This window comes from Trichinella spiralis, assembly GCF_000181795.1.
Source record: "Trichinella spiralis strain ISS 195 chromosome Unknown Scfld6, whole genome shotgun sequence".
NCBI classification, from domain to species: Eukaryota; Metazoa; Nematoda; class Enoplea; order Trichinellida; family Trichinellidae; genus Trichinella; species Trichinella spiralis.
This window is the reverse complement of record NW_003526945.1, coordinates 4,609,140-4,633,223: the sequence shown is the minus strand read 5'-3', so window position 1 is coordinate 4,633,223 and position 24,084 is coordinate 4,609,140. Positions and strand designations below refer to the sequence as shown.

The following is a 24,084-nucleotide window of genomic DNA, read 5'->3' as shown; positions in this document are numbered from 1 at the left end:
AATAATAGTTCCTTATTCAACAAAACACCGTCGATTCTCAGCCGGCCAACGTGACTAAAATCATAACCGTATTTTCACCGTCTTGTCTGTGTGGCATAGATCCCAGTCGAAAAGACACTTTTTACATTGATACCGATTAAAGCCTTTCATTACGAACAAACTGAAATGTTGCAAATAAAAAACTCTTCTCACAACGGTCTATGATTATAAAATTAACTGCTAATTGCTGACTGTCAACAGTAACGTGCATACTGTATCACTGAATATTACGACTATTCAGAATAAGCACTTGTCACAGATAGAGCCGATATTGACCGCTTCTTTTCATCAATTTTATTATTTCATGTTTATCTTAAGTTGAATAATCTAAAGAGTCGAATTTGAGTTGAAATAAATAGTTGAAAATGTTTGTTTTGAATAACAAATGGAAAACAGTAACTTTGGGTTAAAGGTCTTTTCAATAGCATTTTACAAATTAGATTAATTTTTTCTAGATAATAATGAAATTCTATTTAATTTTAATCAAAATAAATATTTTTTTATACTTTATTGAATTCTGTCATCAACCCCTCCCACAGTAAGCATGACGCGGAAAGTTTATTCTCAAGCATTAAAATATTGGTATATGTCTATTAGTTTAGAGTAATTTATTTAGAAAATGTTTTTAACAAACATATTCTACAATTTAGCATTTTTGACAGATACTTAAAATTTCATTAATACAGTATGTCATAAAGTGAGCTGCGTTAAACTTGTGGATTAAAAAATATGAATAAACTTGAATATTGCATGAATTAAATTTTAATTAAATTATTAAAAATTTTCGAAAGCAATAGCTCACTTTTTACCAAAATCACAACGAACAGCTTTATTGATGTTTAGGTTGGCAATATCGATTGGTTTCTGTGGTGAATGACTTACCGTATTCTTCGCAAGCAGAGTAATTGTGTATCATCGTGTTGTTGGTATTGTTTTAGCATATCCTAAAAATGGCAGACAACGATACAACTGTGCGAACCCAGGAATATGAAGAAAACACAACGACAACTTACAATTATCAGAGCGCTCCAGTTCATTACATATCAGACAAGACGCAGGCGGCGGCGACAAACGACGAGGCGCTGAACAGTCAGAATCAACCCGGCGCCACTGCGTTTCAGTATGATAATTTATCAAATGCGGTTCTTGACATCAAAGAAAGCGAAACAGCCACTGAGTTGAGAAGTGAACTTGAACGACTGGGAACCGACTTTCCGCAGATACGTCAGACGATTACCCGAGGTAGGATGTCGATGCATGCGTTTCGAAATTGTCGTTTATCAGTTTGTCTTAAGAAATATTAAACTTTTTATAATTAGGTTTTCTTCAAGAGATGCTGTCTTTTTTTTATAATAGATATTTTTTAAAACTTCTGTAAGTTTTTGAATCTAGCCGTTCATGATCGTTGATATAATTGCAGGGCGTAAAAAATCATCTCTATTTTACATTGATAATTGATTTCTTTAAAATTTGTTTAGTTTCCACACGCTTTTCGTTTATATAAATTTATGGTTTCGCGTTAATTTTTTAACTTGTCTTATCTTGGTTTTATTGACGTTTTTGTTATCAGTAATGTGATTACCGTGGGTTCAGTTGATGGAACAGTTAATAATAGCAGAATGAAAAAGGAATTGCTTATCAAGCAGATGATATGCGTGTGATGAAAGGGTTGCGGCTATGACGCTGACGAAAGGTCACTAAGATAAACAATCGAGAAACGTAGTTCAATAGACTTTCAACAATGAGCTGACGTGTTAGATTTATTTTAATTGAAATGTTCAGTTTCAGGTTGATTCTTTTTCTTTTTTTACTGTAATTTTATTCATTTACTTATGAAGATTTTATTCTATTTTATATAATAGCATTTTATTCTTCGTCGGACGCAATCTAGGTTGCTAGGTTACTGTACGTCAGTTTTTTGTTTGTAATAGATATGCAAGTTTGATAGTTAAGATGGGTTGTAATATGTTATAATTCGAATTTACGTAGAATTTATTTCAAATTGCATTTCATTTTTGTTTTGTATTTGATAAATATTTTTTTCTTAATTTAGAAATAGAAAGATTGGAATCTGGTGGCGAGCCGGAATACCTTGAATTGGACAACACGCACAATATCAGACTTGTTCGGCGTGTTTTGATTCCAGTACACAAATGTCCAAAAGTGAGGAAAGCTGAATATCCATAATTTATGTAAAGATAGTTGAATATTTTTTCTAGTTCAATTTTGTTGGCAAATTGCTTGGACCTGGAGGCAAGACTTTGCAGACTTTGATTCAGTTGACGAAATGCCGTATTTATGTTCTTGGCCGTGGCTCTTCCCGCGATAAGTCTAGAGTACGCATTTTTTGCTTTTATGTTTTACAACATAGAAATATAAATTGAATAATTATTTTTAGGAAGAAGAATTGTTGGCGACAGGCGATCCGAAGTTCACCCACTTAAAAGATCCGTTGCACGTTCGTATTGAAGTGATAGCTCCACCGTACATCGCTTTTCAACGTTTGGCTTGCGCTTTATCTGAACTTACATATTATTTACAACCAGTAGATTGCTGATTTTGCTATTGTAGATGATTCATTTGTCGTATTATTTATTTTTTTTAGGTCAAGGATGAAATAGTGTTGCAACAGATGGCTGAGTTGGGATACAGTGATATGCGAAGTGGCATGGGACGCGGACGAGCTGGTAGTTCTGCAATCACTGCAGCTCGTGGGCGCATGGGTCCAATGAACAGGTATTATAATATGTATTTGTATGTTTGGAAATTGTTAATGTTTATTAATTTTTAAAGACGAGCAATGCCACGTGGACGGATGGGCGCACCAATGACGATGCCTCCGCATATGTCTGGCCCATTGACACCGGGACAGCATTATACAGCTTATTCTGTAAGTTTGAGATTTTAATTTTCTCATTGGAATAAACTTTGCTTTTTTCTGTATTTTGAAAATAAACTTATTTTTCTTCAGGGCTATGATTACAGCAGTTACTCTGCTGCTACTACGCCAGGAATGGAGTGAGTTTTGAGAGCGCCCTATTCCGTGTAGAGTCATGTCACTTGATTGTATTTATTGACTTTAGGTCATCTGCTACTGCAGGGGGTTATACAATGACACCTACAGCTACGTCAACAACTGTGCCTCCAACATCAGTTTCTGGAACGACTACAGGCACAGAAAGTTATACAACGGAATATGGCTATGGTTATGGTTATCAGAGTGGTAAATTAATTTTTTTACTTTTTTTTCATAAATGTGAACTTTGAATTTTTCTCTTTACATTTTGCAGCACCTCAGTACGAGACACCAACACAAGGAGGAAGTGTAGGAAGAGGCACACACCCTATGCGGAGCCGTGGTGCTCGAGTGATGCCCTATTGAAATTATGAGGTTAGTTTCATTGGCAAGCTGCTTTTTAATCGTGGATAAAACCGTGTTTTTCCATGACAGTTTTGATTTTAATTAGATTTGGCAAAGCATTAAAGTTTTATTAATGTGTCTTCTAGGTATCCATGGAGTATTCGTTTATTTGAACAATTGAATACATTAATTTAATCGCCAGCTTAATCTTCTTATGTAAAAGAATTTTTCGACAATGAATTTAACTTGGTACGAATACCGCCGCGTGATATCAGTTTCCTATTTTTGTTTGGTTTATCGTAGTTGTATTTTCGATGGACGTCGCTGCTCACCGAGTTATCTTGCTAGGTAGCAGTTGTACTGTTGGTTTCGAAAATTATCCGTTTTCACTGTGTTTTGTCACTCTTACAGAATCTATTTATTTATTTATAGCAAATATTATCATTATCATCATTATCATCATTATTGAAATTTTTCTTATTATCTTAAAAAAGTAACTAATATTAAGAAGATGATTTTCATCAAAAAAAACAATATAGTAGATATATCGGTCCATAATAAAGCCAGCGGTAATGTGTGGTATGTAGTGTGAAAAGACATGCTTTGCTTTAATTGTTGCGTTTCCTATTCGTTTGTTGTTCACGTCCGCAAGGCATGTTTCATTAAATATTTTCTTAATTGCTTTTAAAATGGAAAGTATACTCTTTTGTTTGCCATGTGTGTTCCGTTTCTCTCTGCTTGTAGTAACGCAATAAAAATTAATAGTAATGTTGCATTGGAATGTAAAATTCCACTCGGCAGTTTCTTAAAGCAGACTTGTCCATCGAACTTAACAATGCACTAAAAAAATTTTAAAGTTGCAATTTTTGAGTAGTTGTGTGGTTTTTGTTTATTTGAAAAATTATTAAATTTCATTTTCTTAAATTCAAACTATATAATAATAATATACGTTTGTACGTTGAATAATTGTACTTGTATTATTTCTGTTTTGAATGCGAAAAAAAGAATTGTATGCCAATTTATGCGTTGCAGGTTAGTGAACGGAAGTGCTTTGTCAAGAAATGTCGAAGAAAGTTTTTTCTTTTGTAAATTAAATTTGTATGTATCATCATTCTGCGATCGTGTATGTGTGTGTGTGAAACATTCATTTCTTTTTTTTTGTAATAATTTTTATAAAACGTTCTTTAATAATAATGTTTATATATTTATATACATTTTTTTTGTTTTGCACATTCTTTGTTTCTGTGTTCTGTGAATGTGGTAGTTGAGAAATAACATGATAATAATAATAAATGAATAATAAAAGGGAAACGGAATAATAGCTCTCACTGTATAGCAACTTTTGACAGATAGCAGTTGAATAACAGTTATTGTGTAAGAAAATTAAAAAGTGAATTTTAAATCATATAAAGTGATTGTATTATTTTTGATCTGGTCAGAGAATTGGGTGCTAAGGGAAGAAAAATGATGATGAAGAAAACTCTGACTCCGCATTCTTTATTATCATGAGAGTTTGCTTCTGTTGCGCACTGTTTTGTTGATATCGGTGACAGGAGGTGATGAGTTGTTCTGAAAAGAAAGAAAGAATTAAAAAAATAATGCAAATTGTGTTGTATTAATTATCATTTTGAATGCAGACTATGTTTGTCTGCTCGTGTATGTTTTCTGTGTTTTTTACATTCTATTTCTCTGTGTGTTGTGTATGTGTGTGTTTGTTGTGTGCGTGTGGGCGTTGTGTTTCTATGATGAAAAGAAAATTGGAAAATATTTTTTTCAAAGCAATTAATTGATCATAATATAATAACCAACAAGGATTTTGTTAACTTGATAAGATGTGTAACAATGAAATTATGCAGTGGCGCAGTCAAATTGTATAATTATTATCATTATAAATGGTGGCATTATGTGGAAGTTGATAAAGATCTTCATTAACAGGAGTGTAACATTGAGACGTGCAATTTTTAAATTTAAATATTTTCTTTAATAATCATGGTCGTCTATTACAGAAGGTTAATATTTTTAAAATGAAAAAAAATTAATCGATTAATTGTGAATGGAACAGAGAAAATATGTATACCATTGGACGATGGATAAACTAAAATGTATAATGTCATGACGCTCGGCTGCGGCTTTTAAAGAAGTTAATGATAATGGTTATGATATTTATGCGTGGGTCCTCTAACTGCGGTTATTTGATGGAGTTACTTTGAAGGCACGGCACATCGTCGTCACTGTGTTCGAGAAGAGAGAAGTCTTTGGACCGTGTCTTTGGAGCACGCACGGAGAGAAAAGTGGGAAGACGGTTGGCGAAATGATGGTGGTCGGCACGTTAGCAGATGATTGGCTGGATGGCTGGCTGGTCGGATTGGCCGAACATGATGATCAACGACCAATGAACGGTTGAAAGAGACGGTAATGAAAACGCTGATGCAGTTTCAATTGCTTATGCTCTCTGTTGTTCACTTTGAGAATTTTACAAAAAGCCGCATCATTTTATTTCATATTCATTTTCATTCTATTACTTTATGTTCTGTTGCGTTACGTTGCTGCTCGATGCATTGTTGTCAGCTTTGAAGAAGTTAATTCACTTGCAGCTTTTTTTCCTTTCTCCTGTTATGCAAATTGGTTTTTCTTTTATTTTCCTACGTATTGTCTGTCTCCACTGTTTGTCAAGTTCACGTGTTTCTTCATTTTTTATTGTTGCTCGTTGTTTGTTTATTTTCAAATTTTAATTTTTTCTTTATGTTTTTTTTAATTTGAATTTCACTTCAACTTGATCGCGTCATCGATGCAGGTGAGTGGTAAGCGTTGTTCTTTTTTATTTCTAGGCTTTTAGATGAAATAGGTTTTATTATTATTGTTATTCTATTTTATTATATGTTTAAACTTTCTAGTGTGCAAGACTGTTTGTCCAACCGGCGCGATTGTTCTTTTAATTTTGTTTAATTCTTGAACGTCATCAAAAATTACAGAAGGATTTACGTGCCTTTGGAAACGCAGCTGTGTGAAAATTTGCATAAGAATCAGCGACTGCGTTTGTTGCACGGAGCTGCTGTTTGAACAAAACAAAAACAATGAAAATGTGTTTTTTTAATATTTTACACTCGATTGTCATCAATTGCATCGATTCGTCATGTTTTTATCGTTTGCCTATTTTGTTGTTGCTTTTGTTCAAGTTTTATACTGTATGCCGTTGAATACAATAAAGTTCCAAGGCAAGCAAGCGCACATACGCGTACACTTTTGTCTGATAATGTCTTTTTTCCCTGACAACGTGAAACGTCAACTCTTTGTTGTATTTATTGTTGTTGTTGTTGTTGTTGTTTGTTTGTTTGTTTGTTTTTGCATAATTTTGAATATTTTATTTTGTGGACAAAGAAAGAAAAGAGAAAAAAATGTTCAGTCAGCGCTGCTTTGTCTCGTCTTTTGTTCGTTTGTCACGTCATTACGCATCAGCAGCCGGTCAGAATTGTAATTAATTTTATTCTGTTCAATTCAGTATATTTGATCAATTTAACGGATGATTTTCTTTTATTGTTTTTCAAAATCGAACAGTGCCTGTTATGGTCGACGGCATTCGAACACCGTTTGTTCAATCTTCCACGTTGTACAAGAGCTTGCTTAGTTACGAACTACAGAAATACGCATTCTTGTAAGTACGCGCTTGTTGTACGATATTTCAGCTGTGGATATTTATTTCTGAATTCTACTCGTCCACTGGTCAATTGACCACCACGACGTGTTGCTGCTGCTCTGAAAATGTGACAGTTTCTTTTTCAGAGGTCTGCTTCGCAGATTGAAGATTATGCCCAGTACTGTTCAGTACGTTGTATCTGGTACTGTGATACAAGAGGCTCGAACAACGAACGTCTCAAGAGAGGTTTTTTTTTGAGCTTTGATATTAAAACCAAAACATAATTGTTGCCTGTTTTAAATTCTGAACACCAACAGGCTGCACTGCACGCCGGTATTCCGAATACTGTTCCCGCGCACACGGTCACCATGGCCTGCATCTCGTCCAATCAGGCTATAACTAGCTGTAAGTCGGTTTCGAAAACGATCACAGTTACATCGTGCTTTGGACGTGTTGATTTGTTGTTTTCACTGCTTTTTTCATCTCAGGCTTGGAGTCGGTTCGTTCAGGAGTTTGTGAAGTTGCATTAGCCGGAGGTGTGGAATCGATGAGCGATGTGCCGATTCGCCTGGGTCGTCAGCTGCGATGCGGGATGTTGGACTTGAGTCGCGCGAAATCGATGTCGAAGCGGTTGAAGATTCTTTCTGGCTTGCTGAATCCTGCCAACTGGAACATTGAAGTAAGTGGGCGTTGGTTATTATTCTTATTTGTTTGTTTTATATTTGTCGACATCATCATGCTTGCAGTTTCCATCCGTTTCTGAATTTTCGTCCAGCGAAACAATGGGACATTCAGGTGATCGTTTGGCCTCTTCTTTCAAAGTTTCTAGAAGAGAACAAGTGCTGTGTTAATTGTGAATTCGAATTTTGTTTTTTTCTTTTTGAATAAATTGCTCTGTTTGTTTTGTTCTCAGGACGAGTACGCACTGCGAAGTCACATGCTGGCCAAGAAGGCGTTTGACGAGGGGAAGATGGTGGATATCATCCCAATTGTATTGCCAAGTAAATTTCTATTTTTGCTTTGATAAAGTTCTGATTAAATGAAAAAGAGTTTATTTATTTATTTGTTTGTGTTTAGACACGGAAAAATTGATTGATCACGACAACGGTATTCGAGTTTCAACTTTGGAAAAACTTTCATCATTGAAGCCAGTATTTCGCAAGCATGTCGGTACCATTACCGCTGGAAATTCTTCATTTTTGGTTTGTTATTTATCCTACCATTATTGTTAGCCGTGGGAACTTGCACAATCAGAACTGTTTGATTTCAGAGTGATGGGGCGTCGGCTTGTTTGATAACTTCTGAAGCCAAGGCGAAATTGTTGGGCTTGAAACCGAAAGTTTACCTGCGCGATTATGTCTACGTGGCACAGGATCCGAAAGATCAGCTTCTGTTGGGGTGTGGTGAATTTTGTTGCCGAGCAACAGCAACTCCTTGTTGCGATGTTACTGTTTTTTTGTTTTGTTCAGACCTGCGTACGCGGTTCCAAAATTGTTGGGCAAAGTAAAACTGAAAATTAGCGACATTGATGTTTTCGAAATGCACGAAGCATTTGCCGTAAGGCTTATTATTATTATTATTAGTATTATTATTTGATTCAATTTTGATTTTGTGTTCTTTTCAAGGGGCAAATTCTTGCTAATTTGAAAGCGTTGGATTCAGATTTGTTCGCCGAAAAATTCCTTGGCAAGTCGAGCAAGGTAAGCTGGTGCTGTTGAACGCAAAATTGAGCGATCATGTCAGTCTCATGTTGTGTGCTCAACTTTGAAGGTCGGCGCGATTCCTTTGGAAAAGCTGAATACTTGGGGAGGTTCGTTGTCCATTGGTCATCCGTTCGGGGCAACTGGTATCCGTTTGGTCACTCACGCAGCGAATCGCCTGATCGACACAGGCGGCAAGTATGCACTCGTATCGGCCTGTGCATCCGGCGGTCTTGGCCACGCGATGCTCCTCGAGCGTTACCCTTGAGCATGCTCAGACTCAGACTCGTACGTAATGCATGCATTTTTGCACTGCTAGTCTGCATCGTACCTGTTTTGCTGGCGTTTGGTTATTGATTAAAAAAAATACAAATTTCACAACTCTTTTATTCTGCGACAACAGTATTCATCCATTTGATAGAATTGATGGATGATTTTTTCCCACCCAAATACAATCGAAGCATGTCAGTGTTTTATTATTGGAGTTCCTTTTTTTCTCTCTTTGATTTTTTTTCTTTTCCCATTCGATCATGAAAATAAATTATAAAATATTGTGAAACATTATTATTCAGCAGTATATAGTTTGTTTAAATCAAACCCTAACAAACATATTCAGAGGATATGATGACAGTTTGTAAAACTTCTCTCTGTAAAAGGAATCTATCCAACAAATTAGTTTATGATGCAGTTAGCAAATGTAATTCAATTTTAAGCTTTCTTTCATTTGACGAAGTCGTTCTTCTATAGTTTATGAATTAACGCAATTCTGTTGTCTGCATGTTGAAATTAAATGGTCATATTTGCTCGCATGATTTTATAAATTTTCCCATGCAACTTGCGTATATTCTGAAAAGCAGTACAGTGTTCATTTGCGACAGAGGACGATTGTGTGAAAAAAATTGAAATAAATTTGAATATATATATATATATATATATATATGCTTAGATTCTAGACTCTAGATGTAAAAGAATCAACTGATCCACTCGTTTTTCTGCAGATACAGAGCTGCAAATACAATTGCAAGAAAAATGGCAATGCGAAAGAAAAGATGCCAAATAAAAAAAATGACTGTACTTTTTTGAATAATGCTTAATTGAATTAGTAGTTCTAATTATATTCTTTAAAATATCTACTAGACGGCAATAACCATTGGTGTATTATTAAGAAACTTTTAAACTTGAAAAGTTTAAATTTATTTTAAAGAACAATTGTTTAAATTTAAAACACTAAATACAGGAGTGAATTCAGTTTTCATTTCATACATCGAGATTGTTGTGTTGTGAGCAGACCTGTAAGCATGTCTGAAATCGAAGTTTCCTCTCTTCGCTCCTCTGCTTATTATGAGGATCCTAATTCGATGCTGTGGTTCATCTTGATTCGAGATAACCAAGTATCTCTTCCACTTCTCAGTGCAGGTAATCATTAATGCAGTAATGAACTTTCTTTGAATAAAGAAATACATACTGACCGTATACCACTTTTAGGGGAAAACGAGGCATTATGGAACGGCCCGTACGTTCCACTGGTTGAAAGAAAATCCCGCCTTATGGGTGCAGCATCATGTGATGCGGGCTTAAATATCACCGATGTGATTTGCGAGCCGAGCTTCAAGTGTGTTGCTGCAGCTATTAACTTCATTGAAGGTAACATTATGCAAATACAAATGATCATCATGTATATGATAATTTGCTGATTTTTTTACAAGGGTACGAAGGTGGAGTCAAAAATGGATGGAGAACTTTGAATATCAAAATTGAAGGAGGTTTGAGTGAATTAGGCGAAGATGATTACTTGCGCAACCAACTTCGATCATACGTTGTTCAGCGTGGACATCGTATTGATGAAACCTACAAGTATGAATTGAATTTTTACAGATGAACTTTACAGCCCAATTTTAGATAATTTTCGAGTATATCCTTTCTATGCTTAGATTAAGATGAAAATTTTTATCTTTTCTCGTAGATATTCAAAATAATCTTAATAAAGTGATATAGAGTCTATACTTTTAAAAAATGTGAAAAGTTTGTAAATTTGTTTTTCAGAAGTTCACTGAAGCTTCAAGAAAACTGCAGTGGTGAAAGAAGCGCTGCATTTGATGACCGCCTGCACAATGCGTTGGATTCGATAAGAAAAATTTGTTTGCGTTCAGCGGAAAGAAGAGTCGTTGTATTTGCAGACAGAGATATAGAAAAGGAACTTAAATTGAAAATTGCTGACCCACCGTTGCAGTTTGGATTATTTGTTATTGGAGGCACGAAAGACGCATTGGCGGCTTTCCCGAAGCAGAAATGAAATATGCAAATTATGTGATCCAATTAACCTAATTTTAACCTATAAACTAATTTGATCATCTTATATTAACATTTATTATATATTATTTATTATTATTACTGTTCATATATTTTCAATTTTATTATGAATTATTATAAAATTATAATAATAAAAATAAATTAAAAAAAAATTTTTTTTGATGTACATGAGAATTGAATTTTACCTGTTACTATACCTATCATTTGACTTATGATTGTGGTAACGTGATTTTTACTTTGCGGGCGCGGCTATTCCAAATGAACTCAACTTTTTTTTGATATTGTGTTTTTCAATCTCCTCAATGTCGCAGCAGCTTATACTGTCATCGTGTTAGGTAAGCTTCCGTTGCTATTTTTGTTTTTTGTTTGTTAGATTTTTCAATATTTGCTTGCATTCATTGTGTTGTGCTGCTGGTTCACTTTTTCTGCTTTGTTCGTCTACCATTTGATAATGTTGTTTATTAGCGATTTATTTCATCGATGAACGTGTTGGTTTGCTCTTCTTTTTGTTCTTTTTGTACTTTTCTACACTAGTGATTCTTTGCTCTGTTTGTATTGATACTTGAACTTTGAATGAGGCTGTTCATTTCTGCTCAATACTTAGTCGTCAGTGCTGTTGGCTAGTAAATTATTTAAAGATGTTATTGCAAGCATTGATTTTTTGTTGTCTGTACTGTTTATAGACTTTAACACTGTTCTGTAGTAGAGATTTTTCTTTTGGTTGTTTTCACTGACAGTTTCAAACGCAGCTGCCCATTTCTCTCTCTCTAATACTTCTTATGGGTTATTAATATTGCAACTTTTAATCTGGATAAAAAAAAGTAGATATTCACTAATCTTTTTTTCTTTAATTATCGCTTTGTTATAATTGTAAACATCTTCCCTAGCTACGGCTAGTTGCTGTAATTCATACAGTTTTGTATGACGTGTTTTCTTACGGTAGTTTTAATATATGCAAGTTTGAATAATTTTAGTTTCCAATATGACTCACTGTGTTTATCAGTTTGCATAAATATTCAGAAACTAGAATCATATTTTTTTATTTGGCTTATTAATTTAATAATATTGGACTGTTTTTTAGTAGCTGCCAAAACCAAAAAAGTACTTTGTTATTTTAACCCTACTAGTTTTAAAACAAAATTTGTTAAAGTGAAAATTTGATCGGACTTTGAACTGTAGTGTATTTTTTGTTAACAGGACGGGTGTCATATGAAATTCTTATTACACTGATGATTTATTTAACTTTTATTGTATCCTATTAAATATCATATATAAACTATTTTAAATAGAGTGATTTGTTTTGCGATGTCTTGTTCTAAAGTACTAAATACCATTTCAATGAAAAAAAAAAGCTGAAAATCGCTTTTCATCGACGTAAAAATTAAATATACTATCGTTATATCCGCATGTGATTTATCAGGGCATGCAGTATCAATATTTATCATTCTGCAACTGTAATATTGTTACAACAATTACAAGAACTTTCAAGTGAGAACTATTTAAATATGGGAAATCTAGAGTACATCGACCGGGTTTAGAAATTTCTAGTGTAGGTTGTAAAATTGCATCCCGAGTTGTTCATAGTTCTTGAACAAAATGGAAAATTGCGCGCAGATGATCCCCCGGGAGAGCCAAGATGTGGATATCCCACAGAAGCAGAGAAAAGACCAGCAGGATTGTTTGTAAGAGGCGTTGCCATCAGATTCATGGGTCGTGGATAACTTGACCATCCATTGATTCCTGGAGGTTGTTGCATAGTAAATTCATTTGTTAGTCTAACAGCTGCCGAATGGGCGAACATTTCTGTCGCTGAAGAGCCTGTCTGTGATTGTATTGCTTGTGCGATACCTGGAATGCATTTACAACAATTTACGCTATCAAAATAGAAAATCTAAATAAAAAACATTAAACATATTACTGTACAACTGTGTTTACAGTACGAGAAATGAAATAAGGTAATTAATTGGTACAGGTCTGACGTTCTAACAGATATTAATTTGATGAAAAGTTGAAAAGAGATATTTAAAGAAAATTATTATTATTATTACTTTTGTTGTTGTTGTTGTTATTTTTCATAAAATGATATATGAAACTGTTGTTTTGACGATTAACTAATTGAAGTGTCATGTTCAGCTTAGCGAATGCATTTTACCTTGAAAATCAAATTTATACGCATAACGTTTTCCATGTACTTTTGTGATGATGTTTTTGTCATAATAGTAGCGTAACGCTCTGCTCAGTTTGTCATAATTCATGTTCGGTTTGCATTTTCTTTCACCCCATCTTCGAGAAACTTCATCTGGATCAACTAGTTTAAATTCACCATTAGTGCCTTCCCATGTGATGCATTCCATATTGCGTCCATCGGACAGAAGCTCTAGTAGAAATTGCCATAACTGAATTTGTCCGTTTCCTAATAAATTCAACAGAAATATAGAATTATTCAAAATAATCATAAAATTAAATATGATTACATTCAAAGAAGAAAAAAATTTTATTTTCTCACTTACTTTCGTGCTCACTAAATTTTTGTTCATAATCTCTCGTAATGCATTAAGAAAAATTTCATAAATTCCTATCAGAAAGTTATATTTCAAATTTTACATTATTCGAATCTGATCCAGGTCAATCAACGAGTGTTGTGTTTTGTAAGCACTTAATGTTTTGCTAATAGTTTATTCGAAGCGTAAAATATGGAAAGCTTTTTCATGTCTGTATTTTCGTATCAACAATAAATATATATCAATTAAATAATATATGAGAGTTAAGGAAATGCTTTTCACTCTCTAATGTTTTCATCGAAGGAAATGCTGTATTCATCTAATGAAACCGATGGTATCATATGCTCAGAAGATGCTGAATTATTGCATTAGATAATTATAGCATGGATATTTAGTCTTTTTATTGTAATGAGGGTGTGATGTTTCTTCCTTGTAGAAGCTTGTGAAGATGATTGTTTTCATTAATAGTGCATCATTTTAATGAGATTGAAAAATGATCAAGAAAGCTGACAGCTGTAACTGGTGAAACTTACGATCTGTTATTAACATTAATTGATGATGAAATACTTTATTTAATAATTGCTTTTACTAATCAGTTTGAAATTCTTCTCTTCGAAATCAGACATTAAAACAAAGTCCTAATGAAGTAGCTGCATCTGAAAAACAACAACATCAAATTTTGTACTGTAAAAAGAAGCTAATATTTTCCGTACGATGAAGAGATGTTCAGCAATAAGCATCATATTCTATCCTTGACAAAAATTTGTCGGCAATTAAGTAGGCGACGGCCTTCTTGCACTTGTGATTCACTGATGTTTGGTTGAGTTCAGTTTCCTTTGTTGGAGTATCTTTAAAGTCCTTAACCCCGACACTGAACAAATTTCAGTCACTTCACACATTCAAAACTGGACCGCTAATTAGATGAGTGAATCAAGAATGGGACTATGTTAGCACGGCTAACGAAGCCCAAAAGAGGGGCGTTGATTGCCGCCACCGGACCATGCTTGTTACGCTCTTTTTCTGAAATTGGGCAAATTGCTGTTTTCGCTATTCTGACGACGTTAGCGGCCCTCTAGTTGCGTAATTGAACAAAACAGAGTTGATTGAAGTGGCCCTTTGCCCACCACAGTGCTATCGACGTGATCAGATTTGGCAAAGCAATCTTTATCATTTTATTCTTCTTTGCTTTACTTTTTTTTATTTTGCTTACGCAAATTCCATAACAAAGAGTAATTTTTTTGCTTTTGCTAATTTTGTTTTCTTTGAATTTATTCAATTGTCAGAAAGCAATTTTCAAAAGGTAAAATTAAACACGCAAGCTGGTTTAAATTGAATCCAAAGTAATTCCTATCTGAGAAAACATCATATGGAAATTTTGCAAGCATACATACATACATACACTGGGTATTTTGGCGTGTTTTGGTAAATTCCGATTCTTAGTTCTGGTCTGTCAGATCTGCTCATTAGAATGGGATCACTATATTAGGATCAATTAGTGTATTGACGCTTTGAAAATTATAGGCACTCAGTGGAAGCAGAAAGCCTATTTAGATAATTTCATCGACTCAAAGCAGAATTCTAGAAACAATAGCAAAACGACTGTAATTTACGCTGTAGCTATGCAAGCGGCTCTACTTTTGTAGTTCTTCATTTTTGACAAGAAAATATTTAGGATTTTAGGACGAAGGATATTTAAAAAACAACATAATTTTATAATTCAAAACAGTAAATCCAAAAAATTACTTCTTGTATGCAAGTTGAAACAAGTTGGCTTTTACAATTGTATAATCTTAAGTAAGCTCGAGTAATTTGTTAAATCCACTTTGAAGGAAAAAATATCTAAATCAACCCATGTAACTTCAGGTATATGAAAACATGAAAATAGAAACTGCTCTGTGAGATAATGCTATTTCTAATGGTCATTCGTCTAATTTTTTTTGATAAATTTATCCTACGCCTTTCTTTGCTGCAAATGTGAAGCTTTTCAAGTAGTTATTTGAAGTATTCATTAATATATTATTCTCTTTGATAATTACAATGAACCATATTATTTTTACGTCTTGGGTATTTAGATGAAAAATCTTATACTTGGAATACTGTCATTTGTAACTATTCCTTTCTGAACAAAGTTGCATCATTTTTCATCATTAAAAAAGCATTTGACAAGAACTGGGATGTTGTATAAATAGCAGATATTAGTAAGCCATTTGTAATGCCTGTAAAAATGTGAATGATGAATATTATTAAGCAAAAGTAGCTTCATCTATGCAATTTCAGGAATGGGTTATGATAGCATTGCACTTTTCGAAGCATTCATGTAAATTTATTTCAAAGCAAAAAGTGTGCATATCTGCATCTGGATGAGCGTAAATTTATTGAGAAGAATTTGTGTTGCATTTCATTTGCAGCGAAATGATTAACCGAAACAAACTTTCTATTATTTATAAATATAAATAAATTAATTAACATATCAAAAATTCATTACAAATGATGGATGATCTTGAGAATGGCAAATATTTTAGAGTGAATTAGTTAAATATGAACTATGTAGCGTTAGCTGCTGTATAACAATGAAAGAGAATGCCTGTAATTTCCATTGATCAAAGGTTATTTGACTTATATTTTACAAATTGAATAGTCCCGTTTTGAAAACTTATCAGTATGCTTTATTAATATTTGCAAACTTGAAAGTTTTATGATTTAACACGCACGTAAGGAGTTCTTCTTCAATGACGTGATTTTTATTTCTTCAGATGCAGCTTCAGTTGGAAGAATATTTAATATCTTGTTTCAAAGAACTATTGTGATATTTAGTTTTTTGTGAGTTAGCTTTACTAAAATAGCGTATGTGAAAAATGAATCTGAAAGTGTAAGCGTGAATATTGTAAGTGTGCTTATTGAATCTTATTTGTTGTCTTAGTTTGGCATTTAACTTTCAAATTTACGTATGTTTATAAATGAAAACGTCTGCAACGATTATAAAAATTCTTTTTCATCCATTTACCTGAATGCCCGACGTTCATGCTATGTCGTGTGCTCAGATGTAATGTTGGACATGGAAAACAGGGTCTTGATACATGATTGAAACCAGCTGATGGAGTTGCTGATTGTACTAACATGGCCGGTGTATGTGAAACGGTTGATGTTCCAGTCACGCCCAAATCCGGTGAAGACATTTTCCATCCTAGTCTTGTTGCTAACGATCCTAAATCTCCGGGATCGTAGAAGTTAGACCGAAACTCTGTAAAAGCACTGTCAAGTGAAAATGATTGTGCTGGCTCTCCTTTCACCGCTGTGTCCATGGCTTCTGCTGCAATTAAGCCTGAAACACACACACACACACACACACACATACACATATATATATTAAGTTCACAATAAGATATATGATCTCGTTAGTGTAAGATAAAGTGTATTTCTTTCAGCAAATGCTGTTACTTACTACTAGATACGAACTTCTGGCCAACGTTGCTTTCAGATTTTGTATAAGGTAATGTGTCAAAATGACTTTGGTGCAAAGCCGCTTTGTTCCCATTCATGCGGACCGCTTAAACCGGACTCGACGTAGTTCCGTGATCTGATTGGCGTCCGCAATTCTACTAGGTTGGCATTGTCGTCTTTACCAGCGTGAGCTCTTTGTCGCAGATCCGGCCCCAAGATAGCGATCGATTTATGATAGCAGCTTCTGGCTGGTGCTGTTGTGCAACAGAGGGCGTTCGCACGCGCCTTGCCTAGGTCTGACCATTTTGGGTCCATTAAAAATTCACCTACGTCTGCTAGACACGCGTTTAACACTAATTACAGGTCAACATTTAGCGCATGCATATGTTAAATTCATATCCCACTTTCCCTAGCAGAAAGCATAACCACATCACCGATTTAGCGACACTTTAAAACAAATTAGTGTTTCTCTTTAAAAATAGATAAAACAGAATGTATTTGAAATTCACTACTTTATTCACAAATATGATTGTTTTTCATATTTATTATGTATTGAACAGTCAAATTTCAAACAGATTTATCTTTCGATTAGTGTTTCCAGAATTATTATTTTTATTTACTTGCAAAATTAGCATACACGCGTACAGAAGTGCACACAGATGGTGCTAGTTGCTGTGAAATAGCAAAAGCAGAAATGAAACAAGCATTTAGCGTTGTTTGAGATTGGAAAATTTGCTTATCATCATTGCTAATTACCAAAAACAAACACGAATATATTAAATAAGTCACGTTTTATCAACGAGATCAAGCGTGCAACTTGGACGGTGCAGTTTTCTCATTTAACCTATTGTCTCATATCTCATAAGTAATTTATATATTTAATAAATAAAAAACAATGCCTGATGAGAAATTAAGCCTAAAACAAGGAAAATGGTTTTTTTTCTTTAGAAAAATCAATACTCAGATGCGAGGATTGTATAATTTTCTGTTTGAAATATTAAAAAACAATTATCAGCTTTTTTAAATTAGAACTTTTATGTTTTCTGTAAACTGCTACGGTGCTTCTATTATTTATATTGTTTGAACTTTAAATTATTATTAAAATGTTGTTATTATTATTTAGAATTTAGTTTAAATTGTCGATAATTGTGCAAAAAAGAAAATTTATGGAAAAGTAAATATTTAAAATGATACAATAAAATGCAGTTATATATATATATATCGATAAGCTTCAAAAATGTTATGCAGTTAATTTTGTGGAGCAAGAGGAAATGAAATTTAGCAATGACTTTGATACGGTAGATAATTTTAATAATCATCATTAGAATCATTAGACACGCATGTCTCGATAGTGTTCTTATTGTTGAGTTTCATATTTCGAAATGAATGCATTTTATCAGTGTATAGAAATTTGCATTATATCTGTTGCGATTTTTCAAAATTATTATAATGATTAACTGATTGATTGCATGAAATTTGGTCTGGAAATTGTTGAATGAAGTTTATTTGAGCAAAACGTGCAAGTTTAAAATGTTAAATTATAGACCGATTAATTAATTAATTAGCAAAACTGGCAAAATTGGTTAGATCTGCTGAAATTATGATTATCATTTTTAAAACAGAATAGGGATGCAAAAATCTTTTTTGTTCAATCGAAAACCAGTGCAAGTTGTAATTGAATTTTATCCATTTGTGACTGAAATGACATTGCCGTTGTAATTCAATTTTACCATAGTCGTTAATTTTTTGGAAATTCAAATGAGATGCATGACAAAATCAGTCAACAGTATCTTGAATATCTTGAACTGCTTGCTAGTGATGGTTATATTTTCTTTTCTTTTCTTTTCTTTTCTACTGCTTTCATGCTTTCTGCTTGAACGTTGAGGCTGAAGTAAAAGTTGTTGTACGAACAATGAGAGAAATATATAACAGTTCATTTGCTTGAATTATCATCACGATGTGGGAAGTTTCAGTCCTCGAGCTAAAATAAGACAGATATGCTCAGCTACAAATGCACTAGATATTACACTGCATTACTGTATCGTGTTCTTTTATTTTTAGACTACAGTAGTCTCAATTTTATTGAGTTGAATCTGTTATTTGAATGCAGATTGATTGTGCAACTGAGAGTAATGCTTAGAGATTTTTAAACTGCTTACTTGTAAAACAAAACATTTATTTGTTTTCTTTCTGTGAGCTAGAATGCTCAAACGCCGACTGGATAAAGAACTTGAAGCTGTTGAAAGAATTGCCAACGATTGTGTAATTTGTTTAAAGATTTCAAAAGATTTAGTCCTATTACCTTTTCTGATTCAATTTTCAACCTCCAATTTCAACATTTCAAACATTCGATTCAATGTAGCATTCAAAAATCGTATAAGATGAATAAATGATTTGTAGAATTGAAAAATCTTTCTGTAATTATTAATATGAAGACAGTATGCTTATAGCCTGCTTAATTATCATTAAAAAATGAAATTATCCGATGAACTGAACAACTGGTCGGTAGTTGAAGCAGAATTGTAAGTAGAATTGGTTAAAATTAACTGCTGATTAAAAAACAGTATAGAATAAGTGGAGGCTGTTGGTTTTTTTCTTTGAATGACGGTGTATTTTGGATAGAAACAACATTCTCTTGATCGGTTTTTTGATTTTTCTTTAATTTTAATATTTCAACTAAATTGCATTATAAAGCGGTTTTACGTGCTTGAAGTATTTTGAAGCGTAAAATAATAATTAAAAAAAGAACACCCAAAATTATAATTTTCAGTCAGAATAACTTTTGAGTATCTATTTTTAGCTTTTGATTTTTACATTATGGTTTTAATTGTGTTTGTTTGTCTGTTTATTTATAAATGAGCACACATCATCAGCAATTCATAAATAGCATGAAGTGAAATTTCTTGGGTCACGTTGTTTTTTCTCTGTTGTGAAATAGTGACAAGTCATGAGAAATTCATTGAAAAGCCATTTTTGATCGCCTCAGCAATATATGAATTAAGGTCACGACTAAACATTTAATGTTGTATCTATATTTTGGAAACAAAGCAACTTTTGCTTTGCTTGATTGATGATTGCTTTTCTAATCTCTCACAAAAACATGTTCAACTTGGTGATTCCAACGTGTTTCTTCAATTTCAAAAGAATTCGAATGATGGTCAGTGCCAACAGTTGGCATGGCTGTATTGCAGCAGACAAGCCGAAATCCTTTCTCAGCTAAGCGGTCAAATGCATGCTCCAGACTGCAGTGGTTTAGAAACATTCTTGTTGTGTATTTATCCTCGCTTTCACAATTCGGATCTCGACTTTCGTTCAGCATCTCTTGGAACACTTCTCTGCACAGGCATACTTTTCCACAGACACTTATGCGATTAAGTTTTCTGAAACCCCCTTCAACAAAGCTTTGCGGCATTGAAGTAAATGCTACACGATAGCTGAGCGTTATATATCCGGAACGTCTTTCTGCAAAAGATACAATATTACAAGGAAAAAAGTATATACATAATGCAGATATTCAATTTTTTCTACATGAATCATAATTATATGTATTTATAATTCAGTTTAGTCCGTTTTACATTCGAACAGGAAAAACATTTTGATATAAGCATTCTTCTAACTATGCAAAGTTGTACAATAGATAAGATAGGCTTAAAATATTTTCTACTCCAGTAAAATATATAGATATTTTCTACTGGAAACAGCTTTTATGCAGAAGATGATTTTGTAAAGTGTAAAAATAACTTACCACCGTTTTCTAGTGTTTTGTAAACGTGAGGAAATGTGCACAAGTGCTTCTGCTGTATTTTCGCTGAGAGATCTTTTAAATTAAAAAATAGCGCTTCTTCAAACAATGCTTTGTATTCTTTAAAATTATCCGGTAAAATCAGTTCTTCATTGCGCATATAATTTAAAATATATCGAAACAGTTTTCCATTTCGATTGATAAAACATGATAAATATGGAGTTGTTCCATTGTTTTCCTTGAAAAAAGAAAGAAATGGAAATCAAGATGTACATCTGCACAATTTAAATTGACTTAAAATTTGCATCTAATAATAATAATCATAATCATAACATGATGGGAAACGAATGGTTAATGACATTAATACTAACACATTATTTATCTATATATGATAACAAACTTTATTGTAATGGAACGTTATTAAATAAATATTTTCATTCATTATTTGTTTTTCATTTATCAATTTACGTTTGAAAATATTATGGTACTTGTAATAGTAGCCTCAATTTTGTAGTGTTTTAATCATAGGTTTACTACTGTATACATATACATAATAATTATTAACTTAACTATAATAAGTTTGTCACTAGATAATGAAGTGTTGTACCATCATTAATATTTTTAATGTGTTGTTTTTGAACAAATGGAATTATAAATTATGACAGTATGTAAAATCATAAATATCAATGTTAATATGCTCAAACGAGCTGAAACATTTTAGAAATGTATGATTAGCTTTCTTGAATAAGATTGGTTCAAAAACTGATTATATTTTTAAAATATATTTACATTTTTGGTCATAAATTAACAATTTATTTTTTGCAAATAGAAGCTAACAGTATAAATAAAAGTGATAATCAAAATCAGCAATGTTTTACATTTGTCTAATTTATTGCGCAGATTTCAACGGGGAGTTGGTTATTTGGACCCTTTTTATAGCTCATATTCTGACCTTCCTGAACTCGGTTGTTTTATAAATTTTTAAAATACTTCAAATATTTGTGAAACTTCTCTTGTTAGCCATCAGCTGTGTGTCAAAATTTTTACGTTTTCAAAAACTTGTATAGTTTGTTTTATTGCTGATGGAAACAAAATCCGAATAGTAAACATCCACTGCCTTGTCAGCAGTTTTGAACACTATTTTATTTATTCAATATGAGATGATTTGTTATTGAATTTAAAATTTTTCTTTATTTCAAATTTATCTAGTTCAATTTACAATTGCGCTATTTGAAAATACCTTCTGTACGTGTGATATTTTTTGAAATGTTGATATTTTAAAATTAGCATAAATGAATTTCAAAATAAGAAAAAAAACATGCATACCAGTTCAGGATCATCATTTTTACATTTGTCCGTGGATATTTCTCCAACTGTTCCGTTGGCAATATTCTGGGCTAAGCTGCTATAGCTGTTTAATGTCTTCCATGTTGTCATATAGCAGTGGCCTCCTACGTTTAGCTTTATCACGGAAATTTTGTTTCCTTCTTCCATTTTGAGTTGGTCGTTTCAAAATGACGAATATTAAAAGTCATCAACGGATCTGCTTAAAAAGAAAACGAAAAATTTTTTAAAAACAGCTAGTTTGATTGTCAACTATCCAGTGTCAAACAGAACAGCACACGACAATCCAAAATGATCAATACACTAGCATTTCCAAGTAAACTTTTAAAGTATAAATGGAAAGCAGTGTGTAGAAATTGGGTAAGAAAAATGATCGATGATCAAGAATATTTAACGCTGACACCTATTTCCCATTAGACTGAGATGAAACTCATGGGCATGGGCAAAAATAACAAGATTATATAACTGGCTACGTCACCGCGTTATTTTTGAAAGCGAATGATATGTTTTTCCACCATATTCATCCTCAAAGCATCTATGAAATATCTTCGTGCATAGTGTAGGACTGCAGCTGTCAAATGGGCTGCTGTTCAACTTTTTGACAGATATACGTTCAAGCTAACTTTCCTTTATATACAATTCATGAATTTAGCAAACAATAAAGCAGATAGGATGAAATATTTATTGAGATGTCTAATGCAGCATGCAGGCATGTCAGCGTGCTGTGTTTCTCTCATATGATAACAATTATTGATTTATTATGGCCACAAAATCTGCCAGTCTGCTCATTAAGTTCAAAAGCTACTTGATGTTGTAAAGGCAAAAGCAATAATTTGATTAACCCAAAAACAGCAGTTTAACCCAGCGAAGAATCCACACGCCAAGTGGATAAACATTTATTAAGCTAAGTTGAATGGCTTTGCATGACTTGATTAACACTTACATCAATGTTCAGTTCAAATATAATTATGAAGTGGCTTTGTAAATTTGCTTTGCATCACTTATTTGCATAATAATTCGTTTCATTTTATTTCATGTACCACTGAATTATTCAGCAGAATTTGGTTTAAATTCCAAAACTTCATAAGCCATCTGTGTTTATGTATATAAATATATTATTTTATGAAAATGAAATGTTATAATAATTATTTAATAAAAATTGCATCTGTTATTTAAGTAATGCGCTTCTTCAAACTTTAATGTGTTGAAGGATGTGGATTCTATTCAGCAAAATAAGCGAAACCAGATTCAAATTCAATAATATTGCTTGCATATTCAAAATTTGTTAACCCTACAGAACATTTTTTAAGTTTGCAGCAACGCTATCGCAATAACAATGGACTGCAAGGTTGTCCATTCTACTGTTTGAGTAACGATGCTAGTTTTCATTTTAAAAACTTCAAAGCATATTTCAGCTTTGCGTATTTCCGTATGAAAATATTTTCCGTTGAGCAGTAATGATAATGAGCGTTAAGAATAGAGAACTTTGAATAGCTTCACCAAAACAGTCTGTATTGCAATATATAAGAGAAAATAGTTGTAATTTTTTAAATTCAAGCAATCAAAACGGCACATTTAGCATGTTTTGCATGTCATGTTATCGTAAAATCTAGATGTGGTAAACTGTTATCGTAAATATTTATTAGCTACTTATAATTTACAAAACATAATAATAATAGTGATAAATAAAAGCTTTGTCACTCTGGTCGTGATGTTCTCATCAGCGTAGAGAATATTTGATTATAATGATATAGTACGGTGCTGTTTGAAATTCGAGGTTGTGAAATTCACTGTTTTTAACGATTTACTGTTTGATGAACTACTATACACCAATTTCAACCGATAAAAGTATCTAGGAAATAATTTTATTTTTTTACAAGAATGAAATTAACTAACTTTCATTATACTTTGAGGAATTATAAAAGTTAGTAATGAACAGTATCACGATTTGCATATTATGTACATTTATTTTACTTTCATTATTTGTAGAGTTTAAATATTTTGACATCGAT

General features: G+C 32.9%; 6 protein-coding genes across 6 annotated transcripts; 3 read left to right on the top strand and 3 right to left on the bottom strand.

The window, feature by feature from the left end:
- The first annotated feature begins 989 nt into the window (after nt 1–989).
- Nucleotides 990–3,421, top strand: Tsp_08805 (signal transduction-associated protein 1). The gene is made up of 9 exons (XM_003374030.1): nt 990–1,281; nt 2,093–2,202; nt 2,259–2,375; nt 2,438–2,584; nt 2,645–2,775; nt 2,833–2,929; nt 3,011–3,057; nt 3,123–3,262; nt 3,330–3,421. Exons 1-9 carry the CDS (start codon nt 990–992, stop codon nt 3,419–3,421), a joined length of 1,173 nt encoding a protein of 390 aa, XP_003374078.1.
- Nucleotides 3,422–5,250: 1,829 nt separating this feature from the next.
- Tsp_08804 (conserved hypothetical protein) lies at nt 5,251–6,460 on the top strand. Its single transcript, XM_003374029.1, has 4 exons — nt 5,251–5,271; nt 5,613–5,799; nt 6,295–6,340; nt 6,373–6,460. Exons 1-4 carry the CDS (start codon nt 5,251–5,253, stop codon nt 6,458–6,460), a joined length of 342 nt encoding a protein of 113 aa, XP_003374077.1.
- Nucleotides 6,461–6,771: 311 nt separating this feature from the next.
- On the top strand, nt 6,772–9,002 carry Tsp_08803 (fatty oxidation complex, beta subunit). Its single transcript, XM_003374028.1, has 12 exons — nt 6,772–6,871; nt 6,956–7,052; nt 7,181–7,280; nt 7,352–7,439; nt 7,523–7,713; nt 7,781–7,873; nt 7,948–8,035; nt 8,112–8,236; nt 8,305–8,432; nt 8,504–8,591; nt 8,660–8,734; nt 8,805–9,002. The coding sequence occupies exons 1-12, from the start codon at nt 6,796–6,798 to the stop codon at nt 9,000–9,002; spliced, it is 1,347 nt and encodes a 448-aa protein (XP_003374076.1). The 5' UTR covers nt 6,772–6,795.
- Nucleotides 9,003–12,578: 3,576 nt separating this feature from the next.
- Nucleotides 12,579–13,581, bottom strand: Tsp_08802 (friend leukemia integration 1 transcription factor). The gene is made up of 3 exons (XM_003374027.1): nt 13,555–13,581; nt 13,197–13,440; nt 12,579–12,892 (listed from the first exon to the last, which is right to left on the bottom strand). The coding sequence occupies exons 1-3, from the start codon at nt 13,579–13,581 to the stop codon at nt 12,579–12,581; spliced, it is 585 nt and encodes a 194-aa protein (XP_003374075.1).
- Nucleotides 13,582–16,486: 2,905 nt separating this feature from the next.
- Nucleotides 16,487–17,301, bottom strand: Tsp_08801 (hypothetical protein). The gene is made up of 3 exons (XM_003374026.1): nt 17,100–17,301; nt 16,550–16,855; nt 16,487–16,512 (listed from the first exon to the last, which is right to left on the bottom strand). Exons 1-3 carry the CDS (start codon nt 17,299–17,301, stop codon nt 16,487–16,489), a joined length of 534 nt encoding a protein of 177 aa, XP_003374074.1.
- Nucleotides 17,302–20,068: 2,767 nt separating this feature from the next.
- Tsp_08800 (BTB/POZ domain-containing protein KCTD8) lies at nt 20,069–22,222 on the bottom strand. Its single transcript, XM_003374025.1, has 3 exons — nt 22,055–22,222; nt 20,732–20,966; nt 20,069–20,448 (listed from the first exon to the last, which is right to left on the bottom strand). Exons 1-3 carry the CDS (start codon nt 22,220–22,222, stop codon nt 20,069–20,071), a joined length of 783 nt encoding a protein of 260 aa, XP_003374073.1.
- Nucleotides 22,223–24,084: the final 1,862 nt, after the last annotated feature.

Coding starts and splice junctions, on each gene's coding strand:
- Tsp_08805 (XM_003374030.1), top strand. CDS start 990: ATGGCAGACAACGATACAACTGTGCGAACCCAGGAATATGAAGAAAAC. Junction 1,282..2,092: donor ACGTCAGACGATTACCCGAG/GTAGGATGTCGA, acceptor TTCTTAATTTAG/AAATAGAAAGATTGGAATCT. Junction 3,058..3,122: donor GCTACTACGCCAGGAATGGA/GTGAGTTTTGAG, acceptor TATTGACTTTAG/GTCATCTGCTACTGCAGGGG.
- Tsp_08804 (XM_003374029.1), top strand. CDS start 5,251: ATGCAGTGGCGCAGTCAAATT. Junction 5,272..5,612: donor TGCAGTGGCGCAGTCAAATT/GTATAATTATTA, acceptor GTTACTTTGAAG/GCACGGCACATCGTCGTCAC. Junction 6,341..6,372: donor GCGATTGTTCTTTTAATTTT/GTTTAATTCTTG, acceptor CAAAAATTACAG/AAGGATTTACGTGCCTTTGG.
- Tsp_08803 (XM_003374028.1), top strand. CDS start 6,796: ATGTTCAGTCAGCGCTGCTTTGTCTCGTCTTTTGTTCGTTTGTCACGT. Junction 6,872..6,955: donor ATCAGCAGCCGGTCAGAATT/GTAATTAATTTT, acceptor AAAATCGAACAG/TGCCTGTTATGGTCGACGGC. Junction 8,592..8,659: donor AAATGCACGAAGCATTTGCC/GTAAGGCTTATT, acceptor GTTCTTTTCAAG/GGGCAAATTCTTGCTAATTT.
- Tsp_08802 (XM_003374027.1), bottom strand. CDS start 13,581: ATGAACAAAAATTTAGTGAGCACGAAA. Junction 13,441..13,554: donor AAAATTTAGTGAGCACGAAA/GTAAGTGAGAAA, acceptor GGACAAATTCAG/TTATGGCAATTTCTACTAGA. Junction 12,893..13,196: donor GTATAAATTTGATTTTCAAG/GTAAAATGCATT, acceptor AATGCATTCCAG/GTATCGCACAAGCAATACAA.
- Tsp_08801 (XM_003374026.1), bottom strand. CDS start 17,301: ATGGACCCAAAATGGTCAGACCTAGGCAAGGCGCGTGCGAACGCCCTC. Junction 16,856..17,099: donor ACGGAACTACGTCGAGTCCG/GTTTAAGCGGTC, acceptor GCTTAATTGCAG/CAGAAGCCATGGACACAGCG. Junction 16,513..16,549: donor CATGAACGTCGGGCATTCAG/GTAAATGGATGA, acceptor TAATCGTTGCAG/ACGTTTTCATTTATAAACAT.
- Tsp_08800 (XM_003374025.1), bottom strand. CDS start 22,222: ATGGAAGAAGGAAACAAAATTTCCGTGATAAAGCTAAACGTAGGAGGC. Junction 20,967..22,054: donor AAAATGATGATCCTGAACTG/GTATGCATGTTT, acceptor TCTTTTTTCAAG/GAAAACAATGGAACAACTCC. Junction 20,449..20,731: donor CAAAACACTAGAAAACGGTG/GTAAGTTATTTT, acceptor TATCTTTTGCAG/AAAGACGTTCCGGATATATA.